Source organism: Lynx canadensis, chromosome D4, assembly GCF_007474595.2.
Source record: "Lynx canadensis isolate LIC74 chromosome D4, mLynCan4.pri.v2, whole genome shotgun sequence".
NCBI lineage: Eukaryota > Metazoa > Chordata > Mammalia > Carnivora > Felidae > Lynx > Lynx canadensis.
This window is the reverse complement of record NC_044315.2, coordinates 87325817-87350386: the sequence shown is the minus strand read 5'-3', so window position 1 is coordinate 87350386 and position 24570 is coordinate 87325817. Positions and strand designations below refer to the sequence as shown.

At 44.2% G+C, this 24570-nt stretch overlaps 2 protein-coding genes across 2 annotated transcripts in view; one reads left to right on the top strand and one right to left on the bottom strand.

Annotated features, from left to right (window-relative positions):
* NUP188 (nucleoporin 188) overlaps positions 1-20789 on the bottom strand; it is a 55687-nt gene extending 34898 nt beyond the window's left edge. The window contains exons 1-8 of the mRNA XM_032595649.1: positions 20717-20789; positions 10167-10221; positions 8373-8446; positions 5502-5586; positions 3323-3403; positions 2977-3021; positions 1886-1978; positions 1382-1501 (exon numbers count right to left, since the gene is read on the bottom strand). Of these exons, the coding sequence (XP_032451540.1) occupies positions 1382-1501; positions 1886-1978; positions 2977-3021; positions 3323-3403; positions 5502-5586; positions 8373-8446; positions 10167-10221; positions 20717-20748 (585 nt within the window). The 5' untranslated portion in view covers positions 20749-20789. The remainder of the gene's footprint in view (positions 1-1381; positions 1502-1885; positions 1979-2976; positions 3022-3322; positions 3404-5501; positions 5587-8372; positions 8447-10166; positions 10222-20716) is intronic.
* Positions 20790-20839: 50 nt separating this feature from the next.
* On the top strand, positions 20840-22934 carry DOLK (dolichol kinase). Its single transcript, XM_030293847.1, has one exon. It carries the CDS (start codon positions 21163-21165, stop codon positions 22777-22779), a length of 1617 nt encoding a protein of 538 aa, XP_030149707.1. The 5' UTR covers positions 20840-21162; the 3' UTR covers positions 22780-22934.
* Positions 22935-24570: the final 1636 nt, after the last annotated feature.

The following is a 24570-nucleotide window of genomic DNA, read 5'->3' as shown; positions in this document are numbered from 1 at the left end:
TCATGACCCCGAGCAAGATTCACATGTTCCACCGACTGAGCCAGCCAGGCACCCCTATAGTTTTTTTTTTCAATTTAATATATGTATATTTTTTTTCAATTTAAATCATCTACGTGATTTTCTTTTGGTAGAAGATAGAAGATAGAGTTTATTTTTCCTCCCCAAGGCTATCCGGTAGTTCAACACCATTTATTGAAAAATACAACATTTCCCACTGATTGAAATGCCACCTTTATCATATGCTAACTCAGCATTTGGGTCTATAGCCAGATGTTCTATTATGCTCTATTTATAAGTCCATTTATTCATATGTCAATGCCATGCTTTAAATTACTGTAACGGTAATTATCTAACAAAAGTAATTTTCCTTTTTCAAAAATTTCCTGACTATTCTTACTTATTTTTCATATGACTTTTAGAATCAGCTCGTTCAGTTCCAAAATAAAAGGCAAAACAAACACTTATTTGTATTTGTTTGTTTGTTTGTTTGTAGGGATTACACTAAATTTATAGGTTGGGGTGCCTGGGTGGCTCAGTCAGTTAAGCGTCCGACATCAGCTCAGGTCATGATCTCACAGCTCATGAGTTCAAGCCCCATGTCAGACTCCATGCTGACAGCTCAGAGCCTGGAGCTTGCTTCAGATTCTGTGTCTCCCTCTCTGTTTCTGCCCCTCCCCCACTCATGTGTGCTCTCAAAAACAAGTATTTTTAAATATTAAAAATAAATAAAATTATAGGTTTATATAAGAAAAACTGACACTTTTATGGTGCTGTCTTTATATTCAAGAATGCAGTGTGTTTCTCCATTCAGTTATGACTTTTTTATACCCTTTATAGAATTTTAAAGTTCTCTTCAGTTAGATTTTGGATGGCTGCATGCTTATTCCTGAGAAATTTATGCTTTTATGGCTATTGTAAATGGGCCCTTTACCACTATTAAATATTTTCAGTAGTTACTATCCATGTTTTGGTTACGTTGTTTTAATAACCATGTATTATTTTCAAAACAAAAAAGATCATGTTCTAATTTATAAATGCTTTATGATTTAGGATAAAATAGACTAGTGTCCCATACTTAACAGATAATGATAATAAAGAGGATGAAATCTTGAATTTAGAGTTCCATTAACAACTAAGGGAAGATTTTAGGTAAGAACAGAAAGTAAATTAACTGAATAGACAAAGTCAAGTGAAAATGCCCAGAATTAAGTACCATTACTTAGAGTCATCAATATTTTGATCCATGACATATTTAAACTTTTTGGAAGAAAGATAATCTATAAATGTTATAAGTTAATAAATGAATAATTTAACTTAGAGCTCTATACACAAGGGTATACCATTCTTATAAGAGTTACAGGAGGGCCCAGTAACCACATACCATGAGGTTTCCATGTGTCTCCCAAGTTGGTGCTTCAGTTTTATAAAGCTCTTCGAACTGCTGTCTGTATTTTGTGACTAGTTCCTTCTCCAATTTATCAACACAGTCTGCATATTCAACCTTAAAAAAAAACAAACCCTCAGAGTAACTTATACCTACAGTAAAAGGTTAATACTCAAATGAATGTGAATATGAATAATATAACATTTTTCAAAAGTATTGAATTTTAGGGGCGCCTGGGTGGCTCAGTTAAGCGTCCGACTTCAGCTCAGGTCACGATCTCGTGGCTCATGGGTTCAAGCTCCACATCGGGCTCTGTGCTGACAGCTCAGAGCCTGGAGCCTGCTTCAGATTCTGTCTCTGCCCCTCCCCTGCTCACACTCTGTTTCTCTCAAAAATAAACAAGCATTAAAAAAAAATAATAATAAATAAATAAATAATGAAAAAATAAAAGTATTGAATTTTATAGGATAAAGAAAAACCAAGAGGACTAAATGGGCTTACCCTATAGGGGTGTCTTTCATCTTGGAAATAAGTGAGAAGGTGTAAGACACAACGAAGAATACAGGTTCTTTCTTCATAGTAATAATCTGCAATCTGGGAAGAACCCAAAGATGCAAAATCATTTACTGACCTTTACACAGAAGACACTCAATTTTAAATTTATTGATAAGAAGATCACTTAAAGATATGAATGGAAGGGGCGCCTGGGTGGCTCAGTCGGTTAAGCATCCGACCACTTCACTCAGGTCATGATCTCGTGGTTCGTGAGTTTGAGCCCCGCTTTGGGCTCTGTGATGGCAGCTCAGAGCCTGGAGCCTGTTTCAGATTCTGTGTCTCCCTCTCTCTCTGCCCCTCCCCCGCTCATGCTGTCTCCCTCTGTCTCAAAAATGAATAAACACTAAAAAAAAAAAAAAAAAAAAAAAAAGATATGAATGGAAAAGTCTGACTTCTACAAGCAATCACAGAAATGGAAAGTTTGTGTTAGGCCAAAAGAAAGCAAAAGAACTTCATGAAATAGGACAAAAGTCAAGTCCCTCAAGATAAAAGAAATTCTATAAAAATATAAACAAGTTTTCTAGCATGACTTCTCAGAGCTTTCAAATAACACACAATGCTGTAACTGACAGGCCAAATAAATGAAAACAAATATAAAAATAACCCTCGTATATGTCCTAACTGTTTGTTACTAATGTACTTATTCTCAATAAACACCAAAAATAGGAAACCACTTCAGAAGTCACAGTCAAATTCCACTTTATGTGACATCCTCAATGTGAAGGTTGATTTGGGGGGTACGAGGAGATAAAGGAATAAAAAAATATAAATTAATATTCTTGCATTTAGACTGAGAGGAAAACTACGCATGAACCAGTTTTCATCCCCAGTAACCAAAGAATCTCCTTTCGAAAAGGTCTCAGCTGGGTCCAGTGGATAAAAGCCTCTTGTTTCACAGTGAGTTACTAAGCTACTTCACTGAGGCCTCAATGCTTCCCCAACAAAACACTCAAAAGCCAGCAATGCCCAGGAGAACAAGGTCAAGAAGCCATCACCCAATTTCACATCAAAGAATGAAAACAGGGACTACCACTAACCTTCAGGATTAAGGCCTGGCTCTGCCTCTCGTCTTGCAGTACCGTCTGAAGGAAAAAAGAAGTCAAGAAGCCATCGTATAAGCAAAGCTCAATTAACAAAGAAAAAGATAAACATCTTCACCTCACCCTTCAAGATTATAACTGCCCATTCATTTCTGGACACATTTTTTACCTACACGTATCCAAATGTGTACTCAAATCCCCGCCCCCTCCCCTCGACTCCACTTCCTCATATGTAGAATCTGACCACGTACCTGCTGCAAAGAACCACTACCAAAACCCTTCAACACCTAACACCAAGGAAAAGGACAAAGGCAGGAGAAAGCAGCTGGGCATAACTACAAACCTTTAGTGAGTCCCGAGTACCTCTATAATCCTCTTGAAGGTAACACTGGAGCAACTGCACACTCTGTTCTTCGTCAAGACCCTGAAATACAGAGGCCGTAAGTGAGGAACAGCCACGTCAGCTCAGAAAACACACAAAGGATGCACAACGTCCTAAAGGCTTATCCTCTAGAATGAATAAATATCCTCTAGAACTTGAATAAATAAAAAGCTTTTTTTTTTTTTTTTTTTTTTTAACACAGAATAAACTCAGGTATTGATGCACATGCTGTCGGGGTGAGAAGAGAGGCCCAGGTTCATAGTAAATCCTTGCTCCTTACTCCTTTGGAGCAAGTTGTGGAAACTGAAGTACAGGCAGACATTCCTGCTTCCAAAGGCATGACATGTCTCCTTCTCAGATGAACGACAACCAGGTACTGCCCCATCCTTTGATTTGCAGTCAATGAAAACTACTTCAGGTCAACAGAATTTTGGTTAGTTATTTATTTTGTCACAAGGACAGAATAACCTATACTCTGTTATCAATGGTGAGCTGACAAAAATGAAATAGTCCAAGTGTTTGGTGAAATTTGGTAAAAAGTTGAAATGTGAGGGTGTGTTACCAGACAGGGATTTCCGTGACAGAATACTGCTTGAATGTGCACAGGTCACTCAACAAGCACGGAGATAGGTCTGTGATTGATAGATGAGGAAAAGAGGAAGGGAAAAGAGACTGAAGAAATCACAGAAACCTCATTTCCTCTCTCTTCTCTCCACTTCCTCCCTCAAGCTGTCAGTCTCAAGGAGGAGTGTGTTTGAGAGCTTTATGTTTTATATCTGTAAGTATTATAATGGCGCATTTATTATAATGAGCACACTAGGGAAGAGACAGTGATTGCCCACTACTAGTTTAAAATCTATCAAGAGTATTCAGAACATATACAAATAGATGAAACAGGTAGAGGGCTGTGTGAATGGTGGGCATAAACAGCAACAGGTTTAACCACTCCTCCTGACACTGGACACATCAGTACTGCTTCTCAGCTTACAGATACTGGTTGTAAAACAATGTACACCTAATGTTTTGATCTATTTTAGACAAGGTTTTTAAAAATCATGTTTCAAATATAACGCTATATTTAAGCAGCCAAGTTGTCAATCAGTGGTAAAAGACACATAACTGGAAAACACTGTAAATGGTGCTATGGACAAAATACCTAAACAAAAATCCTTTTAAAAGATTTCATAAAAGATGATAAATTTACCCCAAATAGAAGAAAAAGAAGCCAGTGACTGACATGTAATTTACATGACGATCAAATTTACAACATCAGAAACAATTGTGCATATCTACCAAACAGTTAATACAGTAGCAGGCATGATCTGCGTTTCCAAAATAAAAAAAGAGGGGTGCCTGGGTAGCTGAGTCAAGTGAGCTTTCAACTTGGGCTCAGGTCACCACCTCACAGTTCGTGGGTTGAGCCCTGGTGTTGTGCTGACAGCGTGCAGCCTGTGCAGATTCTGTCTCCCTCTTTCTCTCTGCCCCTCCCCCACATGCTCTCTGTCTCAAAAGTAAACATTAAAAAAAGAAAGAAAATAAAAAGAAACAGCTACATATTTAAATATAATCTCAGGGTGCCTGGGTGGCTCAGTCAGTTAAGCAACAGACTTCAGCTCAGGTCATGATCTCACAGCCCGTGAGTTTGAACCCCGCATCAGGCTCTGTGCTGACAGCTCAGAGCCTGGAGCCTGCTTCGGAATCTGTGTCTCCCTCTCTCTCTGCCCCTCCCCCACTCATGCTCTGTCTCTCTCTGTCTCAAAAATAAAAAGAAACATTAAAAAAAATTTTAAATACAATCTAGTCAATTTAAGGATCACCACACACATGCTGAAGAAAACTCCAGTGCGTGCATGCATGTGTGTGCATGCGTGCGTGCGTGTGTGTGTGTGTGTGTGTGTGTGTGTGTATAGTAAACATATACACATATGGTAAACATATATATATAGTAAACAGGTCTGGCAACTTAATTTGTAGCTTTTTAGCAAGAAGAGTTGCAACTTGAATATATTTGAAACATAGTATGCTCAATTTAATCTCCAAAACAGAAATACACTGAATTTTCACTAACAATCACTAACAACAAAACAATGGACATCTGCAGTGCAGGTAGTAAATTGAGCCAGTGCTAATTTTTACTCACCAAAAACTTGCTGATTCTTAAACCCAGTTCCTTCAATGGTGAAGCCACATCTTTATTAGCTTTCACTTTTTCAGCTGAATTTGAACTATGAAAAGAACAATGAATCATTTCCTCATTCTCAATGACCCTCTCAGGATTTTAAACAAAAATGCTTAAAGATATGTTTACAACAGACCTTTTCTTGCCCTTTAGGTGCCTACAAAATATACACACAACCACAACTTCATCTCTACACATTTTATAACACAGAACTACTTATGCCTAAATGATAAATACAGTAAGTGTCTGTTACAAATTACAGTTATAATAATAAATGTGGATATATTAAGTTGTATTATTCTTGATCCTTACAACTATCCTGAAAGGGAGATATTACTATCCCCATTTTACAAGTGGAATTACTAATACTCAGAAAGAATAAATAACTTACCAAAAATCCCACAGCTAATAAAAAGTGAAGGTGAAATTTAAAACCAGGTCTGTTAGTATACAAATACATATTGCCTAGCTGAGAGGGCCTAGAAGCTATAGCACCCCAGTAGCAGTGAGCACACCCAGCACCCAGATCTTGGTTTCTCATACCATTATCTTTTCTTTTTTTTTCTCATACCATTATCTAATAAAAGTTACCAAGACTCCTTAGAGAAACAGCTAACTCTACAGCTGGGGCGGGGAAAATAAAAGATGAGCCTGGAGCATCTTGTGATGTCAGAAAATAATTCAGGAAAAAAAAAGGATGGAAAATGTCAAGATTTCATAGAAGCCAACCTGAAAGAACTCCCAGTGACCAAAGCTAAAACAAAGTATAAAATAAATATACATGTGCCCATGTAAATAAATAAATTAATACAGAGAAGGAAAAAACCTTCTTTAGAGAAGAGGTCCAAATAATATATATAGATGCTACTTCCTTCAGGAAGTAGAATTTAATTCCACTATACCCCCAGCTAGAAAGTGGGCTATGCTTAGTGACCCACTTCTAAAACAGAGTAGGGAAAGGAAAAACAATGACTTGACAGAAGAGAAACTTGGCAAATACTACCTTGCCCAAATGAGCAAGATCACCATCACCAGTGATTTCATGTGGATTACCACATCCTCTGTTATAAGAATGGTACTTCATTTCTGTGCATTCTTCCCAAAAACCCACAACTCCAATCTAATAATGAGAAAAACATGAGACAAATCCAAATTGAGGGCATTCTACAAAATACTTGACCAGTCCTCCTCAAAACTATTCAAGATGATGAAAATTAAGGAACGACTGAGATGCTGTCACATCTAAGAGCTAAGGAGACATGACAACTAAATGCAACGTGGGATCCTGAATTGGATCCTAGAACAGAAAAAAGACATTAAAGGGAAAAAAAAAGTTAAATTCAAATAAAGGCTGATGTTTAAAAAAAAAAAAAAAAAAAAAAAGTCTGTCAGACCTCAAATCTCATGCTACTGACAAAGAAACTTTTGTCTTTAAAAAAAGAAAGTAATGCCACAAATGCCCATTCTGTAAACTACAAGCATGTTGTTGTTGGATTTGATTTTTTTATAGACTCTCACATTTCACAGGAAATCCACAACACAAAGGCTACTATAAGGTTAAACAGTAAGTTCTGAAAGAGGCAACACAGAATGAGGATTAAGAACACAGACACTGGAGTAAGACTGCCAGGTTCAAATCCTGGTTCTAAACTTACTAGCTGTGTGACCTTGGGCAAGTTACTTAACCTCTTTGTGCCTCAGTTTCCCCATCTGTAAAATGGAAACAATAATAATAAAAGTACCTATAGGTGATAATATAGTGATTAGCTTCTTTTTTTTTAAGTCCATATATTTTGGACACACAGAAGTTACAGATAAAACAACACGACGTCTGGGAGTTACTTCAAATAAGTATGGGGGAAGGGGTAATGAACGACAACAAAAAAAGAAAGTTCTTCACTAACCTAAGAAAATGAAGATGGAAAGTAATGTAAAAACAAAATCAGATGTTCAGAAGTAGAAAGGAAATGAGGGTGGCTTGGGAACTCCGACGCATAACAGAATGCAATCTGGACTAGGAATTAAGGTACAAGAGTCTAATCCTACAAGGTGTACTCTCTTCTTTTTTAAAACTAATTTATATTTGATTGCTGTTGTTTTTCATTGCCCAGAGGAAAAAAAAATCTATATATTCAAGCAAAGAATAAAAACAGTAGCTATCTTAAAGAGCTGTTATAAGGATTAAAGAACTTCTGCTAAGTGCCAAGAGTAACAGCTGGTACCTAATAAACATCCTAAGTGGTCAGCTACTACTGTCACTGTCCACTGCCCTATCCCGGCACTTGGTGCTGACAATACTTCACACAAACATGGTGGAACGAGATAAATATCAGAACTATTCACTGACGAGGGGCGCCTGGGTGGCGCAGTCGGTTAAGCGTCCGACTTCAGCCAGGTCACGATCTCGCGGTCCGTGAGTTCGAGCCCCGCGTCGGGCTCTGGGCTGATGGCTCGGAGCCTGGAGCCTGTTTCCGATTCTGTGTCTCCCTCTCTCTCTGCCCCTCCCCCGTTCATGCTCTGTCTCTCTCTGTCCCAAAAATAAATAAAAAACGTTGAAAAAAAAAAAAAAAAGAACTATTCACTGACGAGTTAATGACTCTCTAGCCCTAGGCACTAGGCTTATATAACTGCATTCGGCAAGGTTGTATTTCTAAAAGGAATTTCCCTTTCAACAGACAGTACAAATGTGCCTGACTCTTTTCCACTGGTAACCAATTTGTATTCTCTGTAATCTACCTAACCCAGCAGTATCACCAAATCGTACACGAAGAGTTTCTCTACCCCAGCTTCCTCAGTGGAATTACTCTAGCCAGACGCATGGAATAGCCATACCTGGGAGGTTTATAGTAGGACAGCCCCTCTAAGAGCCGCTGCCAATGTTTATTCAGTTCTGCCTCAATCTGATTCTGGAAAAGAACAAAGAAATTATACAGGGATTTACACATTCCTGGTCTTTTTAATACGCTTCTCCCCACAGCTGAAATCATTTTGGATAGAGAATTATGTAGCCTCCTTTCCCTTGCTTAACATTCTAACAATGATTTAATCTTATTATGAAAATCTTGATAAACGAGCTTTCTGGGGTGCCTGGGTGGCTCAGTCGGTTAAGCGTCTGACTTCGGCTCAGGTCATGATCTCACGGCTCATGAGTTCAAGCCTCACATCGAACTCTGTGCTTATAGCTCAGAGCCTGGGGCCTGTTTCAGATTCTGTGTCTCCCTCTCTCTGCCTCTCCCCTGCTCATGCTGTCTCTGTCTTATAAAAATAAATAAACAATAAAGAAAAATTTTTTAATGTCCTTTCTAGTGGTTGCATGATATTTTATCAAGTAGCTAGCTAATAATTTATTTACCATGTCTCTAACGTTAGATATACTTAAGCTGTGATTACTTAATATAGATAATGCTATGGTAAAGAGCTTTGTATACAAAAATTTTTTCAGGATTTCTTTCTTGTAAGATATGTTCCTAGAAGTAGAATTATCAGATGAAAGCATATCAAAATGTTAAAGCTCTAGGGCTGCCTGGATGGCTCAGATGATTAAGCGTCTGACTTCACCTCAGGTCATGATCTCACGGTTCTTGAGTTCGAGCCCCACGTCTGGCTCTGTGTTGACAGCTCGGAGCCTGGAGACTGCTTCAAATTCTGTGTCCCCCTCTCTCTCTGCCCCTCCCCAGCTCGCACTGTCTCTTTCTCAAAAATAAATAAACGCTAAAAAAACATTTTTTTTTTTTTTTAATGTTAAGGCTCTAGAGGTGCCAGGCTGGCTCAGACAGTAGAGCATGTGACTCTTTTTCTAAGTTTGTTTATTTATTTTGAGAGACAGAGAGAGCAGGGGAGTAGCAGAGAGAGAGGGAGAGAGAGAATCCAAAGAGGCTCCACGCTGTCAGCACAGAGCCCAATGCAGGGCCCTAACCCACAAATTGTGAGATCATGACCAGAGCCAAAACTAAAGTCAGACATTCAAATGACTGAACCACCCAGGTGCCCCATGACTCTTGATGTCAAGGTCATGAGTTCAAGCCCCACATTGGACACGGAGCCTACTTAAAAAAAAAAAAAAATGTTAAGGCTCAAAAAAAGGTGTGACATTCATTATGTTAATTACCACAATAACAACAGTGATAATTAAATATCATCTTAACGCTTTACCCTCACAAGTTAAGGCCACTCAAGGATTAACATGAAGAACTGTGCTTTACTGATTATATACTTGAAAATATCCTAGATACCATAGCCTCTGTGACCTAAGGAGCTAGCTGCATGGAAAAGGAAAAGAAGGCAAGGAAAGTATGAGACAGAGAAAAAGCCTGAGAATCCTCCTTAGCCCTGAAGTAGCAGAAAGGTATTTGTACTCCAACCCTGAGCAGCCAGCCATGGTATCTTTTCAGGTAAGGAATCACTAAAGGACAAAGAAAGGTAGAGATTTAGAAAACTTCAGCAGATAGGCTATAAAACACACCACATTTCAGCACAGAGAAGCAGGGAATGCATAATGTTTACAAAGATATAGGAATAAAAAAAATGTGTTTACTTCCTCCTTCAAAGAGAAGGCAATTTCAGGGGCTCTTTGTAATATAAGCTATACAAAAACTACAGAATCCACCCAAGAATACCAGCACTTACCAGCTCTCTCAGAGCTGACCTTCCAAGCAGAATTGTCCACAGTTCCCTGCTGCTCCTGAAAAATGACAGAAAGCAGAGGTAATTTTGCACTTTTATTTTTTTTTAATGTTTTATTTATTTGGGGTGGGGGAGGGTAGAGAGGGGGAGGACAGAGGATCTAAAGTGGGCTGAGCTGACAGCAGTGAACCTGACACAGAGCTCTAACTCACAAACTGTGAAATCATGACCTGAGCCGAAGTCGAACGTTCAACTGACTAAGCCACCCATGTGCCCCTGCACTTTCAGAGAATACAAATTTGACTAAGCTGTCTCACGGTATCTCATCTGTTCTCTGAAATCAGGAAACTCAATGTATAAAGCAATTTGATGAAATTCTAGACATTAATCCTATTCTATTTTTCTTATAAGTTTGATGTTCAAAGTAGAAATTAAGAAACTAACATATAACCTAAACCAAGCAGGTACTATTAAAAATGAGAATGGCCACCACATTTTAATGCATTTAAGATATCATTAATTGAAGGATACATAATTATTTATGTTCTATCAATAATAAAATGCATTGCAATTTCAGAGGTATTAAAGTATGCAAAAATGTATATTTTAGAATTAATGAAATATAAAAATTAGTGAATTATCTTACATCTTCTATGCTAAGGCACTGCCTCAATGCAGCATTTTATTTCTACTTCCTCCCCTCTCATTAAAATGTAGTGACAAATAAGGAGAATCTAGAAAAGGAGTATATCGTGGCGCCTACATAGCTCAGTCAGTTAAGTGTCTAACTTCAGCTCAGGTCATGATGTCACAGTTTGTGAGTTCAAGCCCTGCATCAGGCTCTGTGCTAACAGCTCAGAACCTGGTGCCTAGTTCTGACTCTGTGTCTACCTCTATCTCTGCCCTCCCCCAAGCTTACTCGTGCTCTCTCTTTCCCAAAAATAAACATTAAAAAAATTTTTTTAATAAAAAATAAAAAAGGACTATATTTCAAGCCGCCCATGACTTCCAGAATTTTTTTTTTTACCATTTTATTAATTTTTTAAATTTACATCCAAGTTAGTTAGTATATAGTGCAACAATGATTTCAGGAATATATTTCCTTAATGGCGCTTACCCATTTAGCCCCACCCCCCTCCCACAATCCCTCCAGTAACCTTCAGTTTGTTCTCCATATTTAAGAGACTCTTGTTTTGTTCCCCTCCCTGTTTTTGTTTTTGCCTCCCTTCCCTTATGTTCATCTGTTTTGTATCTTAAAGTCCTCATACAAGTGAAGTCATACGGTATTTGTCTTTCTCTGACTAATGTCACTTAGCATAATACCCTCTAGTTTCATCCACGTAGTTGCAAATGGCAAGATTTCATTCTTTTTGATTGCTGAATAATACTCCACTGGATACGCATACACACACACACCACATCTTCTTTATCCATTCATCTATTGATGGACACTTGGGCTCTTCCATACTTTGGCTATTGTTGATAGTGCTGCTATAAACATGGGGTGCATGTGCCCCTTTGAAACAGCATACCTGTGTCCCTTGGATAAATACCTAGTAGTGCAATTGCTGGGTTGTAGGATAGTTCTATTTTTAATTTTTTGAAGAACCTCCATACTGTTTTCCAGAGTGGCTGCCCCAGTTTGCATTCCCACCAGCAGGGCAAAAGAGAGCCTCTTTCTCCGCATCCTTGCCAACATCTGTTGTTGCCTGAGTTGTTAATGTTAGCCATTCTGACAGATGTCAGGTGGTATCTCATTGTGGTTTTGTTTTGATTTCTATTTCCCTGATGATGAGTGATGTTGAGCATTTTTTCATGTGTCAGTTGGCCACCTGGATGTCTTCTTTGGAGAAGTGTCTATTCATGTCTTTTGTCCATTTCTTCACTGGATTATTTGTTTTTTGGGTGTTGAGTTTGGTAAGTTCTTTATAGATTTTGGATACTAACCCTCTATCTGATATGTTGTTTGCAAATATCTTCTCCCATTCCGTCAGTTGCCTTTTAGTTTTGCTGTTTCCTCTTTTTTTTTTTTTTAAGATTTTATTTAAGGAGGGGCACCTGGGTGGCTCAGACAGTTAAGCACCTGACTTTTGATTTCAGTTCAGGTCATGATTTCATGGTTCATAGGATGGAGTTTCACATTAGACTCCATGCTGACAGTGCGGAGCCTGCTTGGGATTCTCTCTCTCTCTCCCTCTTTTTTCTGCCTCTCCCTTGCTCGCACTCTCTCTCTCTTAAAAGTAAATAAGGGGCACCTGGGTGGCTCAGTCGGTTAAGCTTCCAACTCTTTTTTTTAAATGTTTATTTTTGAGAGAGAGACAGAGCACAAGCGGAGGAGGGGCAGAGAGAGAGGAAGACACAGAATCCGAAGCAGGCTCCAGGTTCCAAGCTGCCAGCACAGAGCCTAACTTGGGGCTCAAACTCAAGAACCGTGAGATCATGACCTGAGCCAAGGTCGGCTGGTCAACTGACTGAGCCACCCAGGTGCCCCAAGCGTCCGACTCTTGATATCAGCTCAGGTTATGACCTTATGGTTCATGAGTTCATGAGTTCAAACTCCGTGTCAGGCTCCAGGCTGGCAGTGCGGGGCCTGCTTGGGATTCTTTCTTGCTCTCTCTCTGCTCTTCCCCCATTCAATCTCACTCTCTCTAAAATAATAAACGTTAAACAATACAAATGAATGAATGAATGAATAAATACATACATACATACATAAGGGGTGCCTGGGTGGCTTAAACAGTTGAGCCTTCGACTCTGATTTTGGCTCAGGTCATGATTCCAGGGTCATGGGATCAAGCCCCGCATCACGGTCGACAATAAGGGTGGAGCCTGCTTAAGATTCTCTCTCCCTCTCCCTGTTCATTCTCTCTCTAAAATAAATGAATAAATAAAATTTAAAAAAAATTGTCTCTCAGGGTATGTCTGGCTGGCTCAGTCAGTGGAGTGTGCACTCTTGATCTCAGGGTGGTGAGTTCAAGTCCTATGTTGGGTGTAGATTACTTAAAAATATTTAAAAAAAATTGTCTTTCAGGATTTTCCCATCAAAGAGGTTTAAAACCTAAAATTATAAATCTCCTTTCTAAGGGTTAATGCTTGTAAGAAAACTTCAGTTCTGCTGAATTAATAGACACCAACTCCCAGAGCTGCACTGTCAAATCAGTAATCATTTATCTGATGACAAGAGCATTACAGCATTCACTATTCAAAAACTGGCTTTGGATCAGGTCACGATCTCACAGTTCATGGGTTCCAGTCCCGCATCTGGCTCTGTATTGGCAGTGCGGAGCCTGCTTGGGATTCATTCTCTCTCCCTCTCTCTCTCTCTCTCTCTGTCAAAATAAATAAACTTTAAAAAACAAATAAAAAAATTGAAGGTCTGAGGCGCCTGGGTGGCTCAGTCGGTAAGCATCCGACTTCAGCTCAGGTCATGATCTCGCGGTTCGTGAGTTCAAGCCCTGCATCGGGCTCTGTGCTGACAGCTCAAAGCCTGGAGCCTGCTTTAGATTCTGTATCTCCCTCTCTCTCTGTTCTTCCCCCACTCACACTCTGTCTCTCTCTCAAAAATAAATGAACATTAAAAAAAAAAAATTAAAGGTCTGAGTAGGGGCACCTGGGTGCCCAGTCAGTTAAGTAACCAACTCTTGGTTTCGGCTCAGGTCATCATCTTGAGATTCATGTGTTTGTTGGGCTCCGCACTGATGGTGCTTGGGATTCTCTCTCTCTCCTTCTCTCGCTGCTCCTCCCCCACACACAGGTGCGCGCTCTCTCTCTCTCTCTCAAAATAAAAAAAAAAAAAAGATTCTCTCTTTTCCTCTGCCCCTCCCCCCTTCTCTCTCAAAAATCAAAAAACAGCATACACTTGAACTTTACATAGGATACCTTCTGATTTACACAGAATGGATTAGATACCTACTATATAACACATAGCTAACAATAGGGCTGACAGTACATCAAAATTAACAGAAAGAAACTTATCATTAATTGAAGGCATTTGTATGCCTGCGCTAATAAATCAAATCACTCTTGATCATTCATCTTCCAATTTCAAAAAGCCCGGGCATCACTGAGCTTTCATTTATCCACATTTGCTTTCAGAACTTAAGTCCCTAGCTACAGAGGTAGCAATGATTCCCAGAAGAAACTCCAAAGACCACTGCCCACACTATGTAGTGCCCACACTATGAAGCCCTGCTGCCAGGGCCTAGAATTCCTTGTTTTGTCAAAGTCAAGCTGTGGGTTTTGGTTACACCAAAATCTGTAGTTTTTGCTTTTAAAAAAAAAAAAAGATTTTATTTTTAAGTAATCTCTACACCCAACATGCGGCTCAAATTCACGACCTGGAGATCAAGAGTCACATGTTATAACAACTGAGCCAGTCAGGCACCCCCTTTTTTTTTTTTCCTGAGAGTGAGAGAGACAGACAGACAGACAGACAGAAAATCTTAAGCAAGTTCCACTCCCAGCTAAGAGCCCTCATGACCTCATGACTGTGGGATCATAACCTGAGCAGAAATCAAGAGTCAGAAGCTTGGGGCGCCTGGGTGGCGCAGTCGGTTAAGCGTCCGACTTCAGCCAGGTCACGATCTCGAGGTCCGTGAGTTCGAGCCCCGCGTCGGGCTCTGGGCTGATGGCTCAGAGCCTGGAGCCTGTTTCCGATTCTGTGTCTCCCTATCTCTCTGCCCCTCCCCCGTTCATGCTCTGTCTCTCTCTGTCCCAAAAAAAAAAAAAAAAAAAAAAAAAAAAAAAAAAAAGAGTCAGAAGCTTGAACAACAGAGCTATCCAGCAGCCCCGCCTTTTTTTTTTTTTAAATAAAATGTCCCGTAAGAGTATTTCTCAACTCGTACTTGATACTCAGATCACATACAACAAAATCACCTGGGAACAACACAGCAGTACCACAGAATCCTGGTCACAACTTAGAGCTACTGTTTCTCAAAGGACAGGCATGGGAAATCTACATTTTAAAATGACCACACAGGGGCGCCTGGGTGGCGCAGTCGGTTAAGCGTCCGACTTCAGCCAGGTCACGTTCTCGCGGTCCGTGAGTTCGAGCCCCGCGTCAGGCTCTGGGCTGATGGCTCAGAGCCTGGAGCCTGTTTCCGATTCTGTGTCTCCCTCTCTCTCTGCCCCTCCCCTGTTCATGCGCTGTCTCTCTCCCAAAAATAAATAAACGTTAAAAATAAATAAATAAATAAATAAATAAATAAATAAATAAATAAAATGACCACACAAATGAATTCCTAAATCACCACTGCTCTAGGGTATCAATTTATTTCAGAGGAGCAGGTAAAAGACCGGTCAGTACAGACCCTATCTGCCTTTTATGTTTGATATATAGTATTAGCTTTTTTTTTGGCAGAGAGAAGGGGAGAGAGGAAGAGTCTGTTAACTAAACAAGATTAGAGAGCACTGTCCTAGACTAAAGCAGTAACTTTTACACTTGCTACTCAAAAAAAAAAAAAAAGTGTTCCTTTAGAAATTAAAATTTTACTGGCAAAAAAAAATTTTTTAATTGGCAAAACCACGTCACGTTCCTTTTGTTACGTCAAAAATAGGGGTGCCTGGGTGACTCAGTCTGTTGAGCATCGGACTTCGGCTCAGGTCATGATCTCACGGTTGGTGAGTTAAGCCCCGCATTGGGCTAGCTGCTGTCAGCATACAGCCCACTTTGGATCCTCTGTCTCCCTCTCTCTGTCCCTCCCCTGCTCACACTCTCTCTCAAAAATAAAAACATTAAAAAAATAAGATGTCAAAAATAATAATGTCTACTGATAGTTTTTGATAAAAAGAATACCCAACACTAAGCATTTATAGTATACAGACACTGTATTAAGCATTTAACACCCTGTCTTATTGACAACTTACTGACAACTCACTTATGAAGCTGATACTGTTATTATCCCCATTATTTCTTCAGGAAATTAAGGCCTAAGAATACTTAAATAATTTGTCTAGTGTCACAAAGCTAACATATAATAGATCCAGGGCTTGGAGCTACGGCTTGAACCCAGGTTTGCATAATTCCAGAGTTTAATCATTACATTACATTCACTGCTTCAAGTTGCACTCAAGATTCATCCTACAACAAGCAAAGGCTGAGGAGACGCTTTCTTTTCTACAATGGCAACACATACCCTTAACGCGGTCGCTGGTACAGAGGAGAGGCTCAAAAAATACATGCTGGGGGGGAAAAAAACAACCATGCTGATGGGGTGCCTGGCTGGCTCAGATGGTAGAGCATGTAAATCTTAGTCTCAGGGTCATGAGTTCAAGCACCACGATGGGCAGGATGGGCAGGCTTGGAGCCTATTTAAAATAATAAATAAGAAAAAAAAATAATAATAAATAGGGGCACCTGGGTGGCTCAGTCAGCTGAGTGTCAGACTTTGGCTCAGGTTCATGAGTTCAAGCCCAACACTGGACCCCCTGCTGTCAGCGTGGAGCTGGCTTCTGATCCTGTCCTCCTCTCTCTCTGCCCTTCCCCCTGCTTGTGCACGCGGGCTCGCTCTCTCTCAAAAATAAATAAAGTATTTTAAAAAATAAAATAAAATAATAAATTCTTAGGTGAAAAAAAAAAAAACCCACAACATGCTCATGAATTAGTATCAAAGAAAGAATGACGAGTCCCTTCTCGACCTGCAATGCCTACAGTCTAAGTGGAACAGAAAAATTAGAAAACCAAAATTATATGTAGACATGCCAAGAGAAAGGAGAATAAAGGAGAAAACGGTAGTTTATCAGGAAGGAAATCCTTGTGGAAACAAGTGTCTCTGGTTCCTTGATTCCTACACATTTTCCAGCCTACGAATAATGAAGATACAAATGAATCTAAGACCCTCATGATCCTTATTAAGTTTAGCGTTGGGAATGACAAAGGACGTTAAGCACACATTATACAATCAGCGAGAAAGTAGAAAGTAACAAAAAGCATGATCCTAACAATTAGACACTACAAAGGAATATAACCACAGAAGTAAAACAGAAAACAGTCAGGGAAGAGAGAGATCACTGGGAATTTATTCAGGAATCAATGCAAGACTTCACCTCAAATTGGAACCTTAAGGTTTAGCAGGTAATTCTCAAGACACAACAGCCATGGCCAGAACCGTGACGTCTAATCCAAAGCCTCAGGGAGACATCTTCTATATATGTTTTCAAGAAACAAAATATTCCTGGGGCATCTGGGTGGCTGAGTCGGTTAAGCGTCCCACTTCGGCTCAGGTCATGATTTCACAGTTCGTGAGTTCAAGCCCCGCATCGGGCTCTATGCTGACAGCTCAGAGCCTGGAGCCTGCTTCGGATTCTGTGTCTCCCTCTCTCTCTTTCTGTCCCTCCCCCGTGCATGCTCTATCTCTCTCCCTCTCAAAAATAAATAAATGTTAAAAAAAAAAAAAATTCCTGAAGCCAAGACTACACTGTGTGTCAACTTGAGAATAATAATAAAAAGAAACAAAATATGTACTGTAGTGTCTCTCACCTATTTTCACAATAAATAAGTCTGAGCTAAGTACTTGGAGGAGAAACCAAAGCACAGAAACTAAATACCTTGCCTTAAAGTTAAAGTTTTAAAAATGTACTGAGGGGCGCCTGGGTGGCTCAGTCAGTTGAGCATCAGACTCTTCATTTTGGCTCAGGTCATGATCCCAGGGTTGTGGGATCAAGCCCCATGTCAGGCTCCATGCTAAGTGTAGGGCCTGCTTAAGATTCTCTACTTCTCCCTCTGCCCTTCTCCCCTGCTCGCACTCTCTCCATCTCTAAAATAAAAAAAGTAAATAAATAAAAATAAAAAAGTTCATTGACTTTCGGCCCAATGTTCTCGCAGACAACATAGAACTCCATTCCTCAAAGAGCTGGAGTCCATGGAAACTGGAAATTATCTTCCCTAGAGAGATCCATGTGGTTGGAAACCTCTGGGTGAAAGCTACTAGGTTAGGAAGAAGAGCCTCTACGACTGAGTCCTTTTGGTAGAAAACTGAGACACAACCAACCTACTCTGACATAGTTCTTTTGAGAACTATATTGAGAACGATATTCCACAGCGATAATAAATAAAAGTGGCCACTGTCCCTGGATGCCTGGACTCCACAGATGAGGTACACACCTGTCATGTGAACGGAGATGTAAGCTTCCCAGGACAAGCTTTTCGAACCACAGTTGCTGTGTTTTCTTAGCACGCGCACACCGCTCAGACTTTTACGAACACACTAACCGATGAACACAAGAGATACCTTAAAATGCCAATATTCAAACTGTCTGCCAAACCCTGAGTGACCTTCCCAAAACATTCAGTGATGGGGGCGTATTACTCTATTTCTGGCTAGTGCCAGCTCCTATCAACATACACAAAGATTCTCCTACAGGCTTCAGAGCCACCTCAATACTGCTCTGAAAAGGACTCACATTTGGAGAAACAGGCCTAAAGGGTAAAGCAGACTGAGGTCACTTACAAATCAGCAGGCACCGGGAAGAGAATTTAAGTTTTCTCTTAGTCCAGACCTCCAGGCATTTCAAGCAGAAGGCTGCTGCTCAGTAGAATTCCAACTGTTGTAACGCGCTTTCCAGCAGAAAAGGGAAAGATTACTTTAACACACGCCCTGGGCGAAGCACTGCTTAGAAACCCGAGCGTCATTCCTTCCATCTTCAGGTCTGAGTCTGGTAGGTTCCCCAGGACGACCGAAGCATCTCTCAGGCAGACCAAACCCTTTCCTTGCCTTGTTCGCGTTCACTGAGGAGGGGGCCTTACCTGGCAGGAGCTAAACTCTACCCAACCTCCACGACGACTGTGAAATAAAGAAAAGGAAAGGCAGGCGCCGCGACCGCAATGCTGCCAGAGGAAAGAGCTAAGGAGGAAAAGGCAAACTCATCCTCACAAAGTTCAGAAGGAGTCACGGAAGAGCTCCAAAGGGGCTCCTGGGCGGCTCGGCTGGTGAAGCATCGGACTTCGGCTCAGGTGGTGATCTCACACAGTTCGAGAGCTCGAGCCCGGCTTCGGGTGAGCCCAGCTTCTCTCTCTCTGCCCCTCACTCATTTGCACCCTCTCTCTCAAAATGAATAAGCTAATGGGGCGCCTGGGTGGCGCAGTCGGTTAAGCGTCCGACTTCAGCCAGGTCACGATCTCGCGGTCCGTGAGTTCGAGCCCCGCGTCGGGCTCTGGGCTGATGGCTCAGAGCCTGGAGCCTGTTTCCGATTCTGTGTCTCCCTCTCTCTCTGACCCTCCCCCGTTCATGCTCTGTCTCTCTCTGTCTCAAAAATAAATAAATGTTAAAAAAATTAAAAAAAAAAATGAATAAGCTACTAATAATTACACCTACATGCATAATAATAAATATACGTACGATAATGAAGATATAGTAACTGTAATAATAATACATATATACAAAAAAAAGAAAGCTCCGAAGAAGAAGAAAATCTTCACTAAGAGCTGAGAGGGGAAGGAAGTGATATCCGAGAAGATGGGCAACGTTTGTAGTATTTACTGAGTGTCGAGTACATGCTCGTCTGGGTGTCGAGGATACAGCAGTACAGAAGACCCCGCCCCCCCCCAAAAAAAAAGTGGGGACAGCGTGCGGGCACAGTAAGTGACAGGGATGCTGAATTTTAGGCCGGGGGATGGCAGGGCCGGCCGGAAGACGCTTCGAGCAGGAACGTGGAAGCTGGAGGTGTGGCGATCTGCTTCAGGCTTCGGAGTGGGGCCGCCTTCGGTGTGAATCCTCCCTTTACCCCTCGGCGAAAGTCCTCGGATCCGCGAGTCGTCTGTAAGGGAGAAGCTGCCTCCAGCCTCGAATCCAAGGAGAAGACGCTTCGCAAGCGCTGGGCCCGGGTCTGGCGCCAGCAAGCAAGCGCTCTTCCAAAGTAAGAACGGTCTCCTCCTTTCTAACATTTCATCTTCGCGTCCCCAAAGTCCAGGACGGTGCCCGGGACCTCTTCAAGGGTTTGGGCCCGTCGGCTGGCGGAGTCAAGGCACCAGAAAATGAATGGATGGATGGATGAAAGGCTGCGCGGAGAAAGAGGGCAGAGACCGCAGGGAGGTGGCTCGGCGACCCCCGGAACAGACCTCCTAACGAGCACATGGAGGAACCCGGGAACGTCGCCGGAGCGGGGCACCCGAGGCTGCGGCGGGCACGGGGGGAGGCTGCGGCGGGCACGGGGGTGGGTGGGGACTCCCCCGGGCGACCGCGAAGCGCCCCGTCGCGCCTCGAGGGAGCGTCACGCCAGACGAGGAAGCGCGGGGCGGGGGGGGAGGGGAGGGGCGGTGAGCCGAGGAACGCGCCCGTGGGGAGAGAGGAGGAAGGGAAAGCGACTGGGTGAGGAGACGCGAGGCCGGCGCTGAGGGAAGGGGGTGAGGCACCGGCCCCGTCTCGGAGAAGTCGCCTCAGATCCCCGCGCGCGAGGACCGTCTGGACGTAACCGCCTCCCGGTCTCGGCGCCCGTCCACCTAGCCGGGCTTCGCCCCGCTACCGCGGCCACAGCTCGCCCGCAAGTCCCGCCCGGCTGCCGCTCGACTCAGACCCCGCGCCTCACAGCCACCCCCGCCGACTCGGCCCGCTCCGCACCTCACACACGGCCCGCCGGCGGCCGCCGCCATCTTCGCGCGCGCGCGCGCCCCAGCCCCGCCCCCAGACGCCTTGCCCACGTGACCGTTCGCCTCCGGCCGGGCTGTGGGCGGTGCTCTTCGTCACGTGACGGCGGGCGGGTCAAGATGGCGACGCCCAGACTGGTGAGGAACCTGCGGCGAGGGCCCCCGAGGCTGTAGAGAAAGCGGCCAAGTGGCAGCGTCTGTGCCCTAAGTGGGAGGCACTGGAGGGTGCCTGGGCGCCAGTTATCAAGCCTCAGAGAGTGGCCTGCCCCCAGTGGAGCTTCCCTCCTCGCCGCTGGAGAACGGAGAGAGAAGGTGCTGGCTGTGTGAAGCTGTCGCTGTCGGCCTGGCAGGGCTTGAAGGACCCAGAAGCCAAGACGTCGCTAGTCACCCCGGTTTCCCCGGGGCCCCAGGTCTAGAGACATGACCCGAGAGTACGCTCCCCCGGCCTCGGGGACCGGCGCTCCGCTGAGCGGGTCGGTGCTGGCAGAGGCAGCAGTAGTGTTCGCAGTGGTGCTCAGCATCCACGCAGCGGTGTGGGACCGATACTCGTGGTGTGCCGTGGCCCTCGCGGTGCAGGCCTTCTACGTCCAGTACAAGTGGGATCGGCTGCTACAGCAGGGAAGCGCTGTCTTCCAGTTCCGAATGTCTGCAAACAGCGGCCTGCTGCCGGCATCGATGGTTATGCCTTTACTCGGACTGGTCATGAAGGAGCGATGCCAGTCTGTGGGGAACACGTACTTTGAGCGCTTTGGAATTGTGGTGGCAGCCACTGGCATGGCAGTGGCCCTCTTCTCTTCAGTATTGGCCCTGGGCATCACCCGCCCAGTGCCCACCAACACTTGTGTCATCTCGGGCTTGGCTGGAGGTGTCATCATTTACATCATGAAGCACTCACTGAGTGTGGGCGAGGTGATAGAGGTCTTGGAGGTCCTGCTGATCTTCGTGTACCTCAACATGATCCTTCTGTACCTGCTGCCCCGCTGCTTTACCCCTGGGGAGGCACTGCTGGTATTGGGTGGCATCAGCTTCATGCTCAACCAGCTCATCAAACGCTCTCTGACTGTGGTGGAAAGCCAGGGTGACCCAGTGGATTTCTTCCTGCTGGTGGTGGTGGTAGGCATGGTGCTTATGGGCATCTTCTTCAGCACTCTCTTTGTCTTCATGGACTCAGGTACCTGGGCTTCCTCCGTCTTCTTCCACCTCATGACCTGTGTGCTGGGCCTTGGTGTGGTCCTGCCCTGGCTGCACCGGCTCATCCGCAAGAACCCCCTGCTCTGGCTTCTTCAATTCCTCTTCCAAACAGAGACCCGCATCTACCTCCTAGTCTACTGGTCTCTGCTGGCCACCTTAGCCTGCCTGGTGGTACTTTACCAGAATGCCAAGCGGTCGTCCTCTGAGTCCAAGAAGCACCAGGCCCCCACCATTGCCCGGAAGTATTTCCACTTCATCGTGGTGGCCACCTACATCCCAGGTATCCTCTTTGACCGGACACTGCTCTACGTAGCTGCCACTATCTGTCTGGCAGTCTTCATCTTCCTGGAGTACGTGCGCTATTTCCGCATCAAGCCCCTGGGCCACACCCTGAGGAGCCTCCTGTCCCTTTTCCTGGATGAACGAGACAGTGGACCACTCATCCTGACACATATCTACCTGCTCCTGGGCATGTCTCTTCCCATTTGGCTGGTCCCCAGACCCTGCACACAGAAGGGTAGCTTGGGGGGAGCAAGGGCCCTGGTTCCCTACGCAGGGGTCTTGGCTGTGGGTGTGGGCGACACTGTGGCCTCTATCTTCGGCAGCACCATGGGGGAAATCCACTGGCCTGGAACCAAAAAGACTTTTGAGGGGACCGTGACCTCTGTATTTGCGCAGATCATTTCTGTAGCTCTGATCTTAATCTTTGACAGTGGAGTGGACCTAAACTACAGCTATGCTTGGATTTTGGGCTCTATCAGCATCGTGTCCCTCCTAGAAGCATACACGACGCAGATAGACAATCTCCTGTTGCCTCTCTACTTGCTGATACTACTGATGGCCTAGCTGCTGTGCAGCAGCGATGGAGGAAACAGGGACATGGGGAGGATGAGGGGTCCCCACAGCAGCCAGCCACTTGGGCATGAAGAGCCAAGGGGTGAGAAGCACATTGGATTTTTCAGTTCATTCAGATTCAAAATAAAAGTCAAAGCTCTCCTGGTTTTAGTTTGGCTGATATTTAAAAAGAAAGTCTTTTTTTTTTAAGAAAATGACTTTTTTTTTTTTAATGTTTATTTATTTTTGAGAGAGAAAGAGACAGCACAAGCAGGGGAGGGGCAGAGAGAGAGGGGGGGACACAATCTGAAGCAGGTTCCAGGCTCCGAGCTGTCAGCACAGAGCTCGACACGGGGCTCGAACCCACCAACAGTGAGATCATGACCTGAGTCAAAGTCGGACGCTTAACCGACTGAGCCACCCAGGTGCCCCAGAAAACAAGGTTTAAAGGATAGCACAACAACACAAAGAACTTGTGTGTATTCTAGCCGCCCCCCGCCCCCCGCCCGCCCTACCTCACCTTGTGATCCTGGATGCTGGACGCGATAGAGTGTAAAGGTTACCACTTCAGGTTCTGGAGTCAAACTAATCTGGTCAGAGTCCTTGGCTACACTATTTTGCCCACTCTGGGCCTCAGTGCTCCCGTCTGCAAGATGGCAACAGGAAGAGCCTGCACCTCACGGGGTGCTGTGAGGTGAGATGTGTGAAGGATCCAGCCCACAGCCCGTCCATAATGAACAAATAGTAAGGGAAAGTGTCATTATTACCCAAGGCCAGTCCTCGTCCCAGCAAAACGGCAGGCAAGCCAAGAGGTTTTATGGGCTGTACTTGGAGACCAGAGTGACCTTATTCCCCTGCCTACATTTGGAGGAGAAGCCAAGAGGAAATAGCCAAGCCCATGTGCTTTCTTCACTTGGGCCTAGGAAGCGCTGAAGGCGAGAGGTGAGGTCGTCTTGTAGCAGGCCTGGAAGGGCTGGAGGAAGAGTATCGGGCCGGGGCTGACTTCCTGTTGCAGCCTGCTCCACCCTTGCCTCGCAGCCTCTGCTGCCTGGCTGAGCGTTGCTGACGAAGGACAGGTTGGACGGCCCATGGTCCTTATCAGAGGGGCCCTCCTGAGACCCTCCCACACCCCAGTCATGTCCAGACCTGTGTTTCTTCTCTTGGTAAGAAACGAGAGACCGGGGACTGGCAGGGTTTACCGAGAGTTCTGCTCGGGGCTCTGCTGTGGGGCCCACACCGGATGCTCACTGTCTGTGAGGGCAGAGTCCAGGCTCCCCACCACATCCCCGCGTGCCGCCAGAGCCTGGCATTGTAGGGGGAACCCAGTGGACATTTGCCGCGTGGGTGAACGGTTCCCATCAGTGAGAAGATAGCATAGCGAGTTGCTCAAGGCTGGACAGGGTTCTCGCTTCTCACCCAGCCCAACAGGGAGGGGCCTGGCTGGAAGACACGCGAACTTTGGCCCACCAAGAAGCACAGCTGTAGCAAGCTTGTGCTGAGGGCTGGGGATCCCTGCCAAGCCCTGTCCCTCAGAGGAAAGTGTTAGGACATTCCTTTGGGGCTCAAAGGAGACTTCGCAAACCCTTCCGTTCTCTCGGGCTCCCTTCTGCTTGCTAAAAGAGGCAGCAAGACGCCAGGGAAGAGCTTTGCCTCACTGACTCCCTGGGTGGCCTTGGGGAAGGGCTCTGTCCCCCCTCCCCGGGCCTCGGTTTGCCCATGAATTCAGAGCGGGGGGCTGAAAAGTAGGGTCACAAATTCATACGGCTGCCAAGGCCAGGCAGGTAACGCAGTGGAGGACGTGGG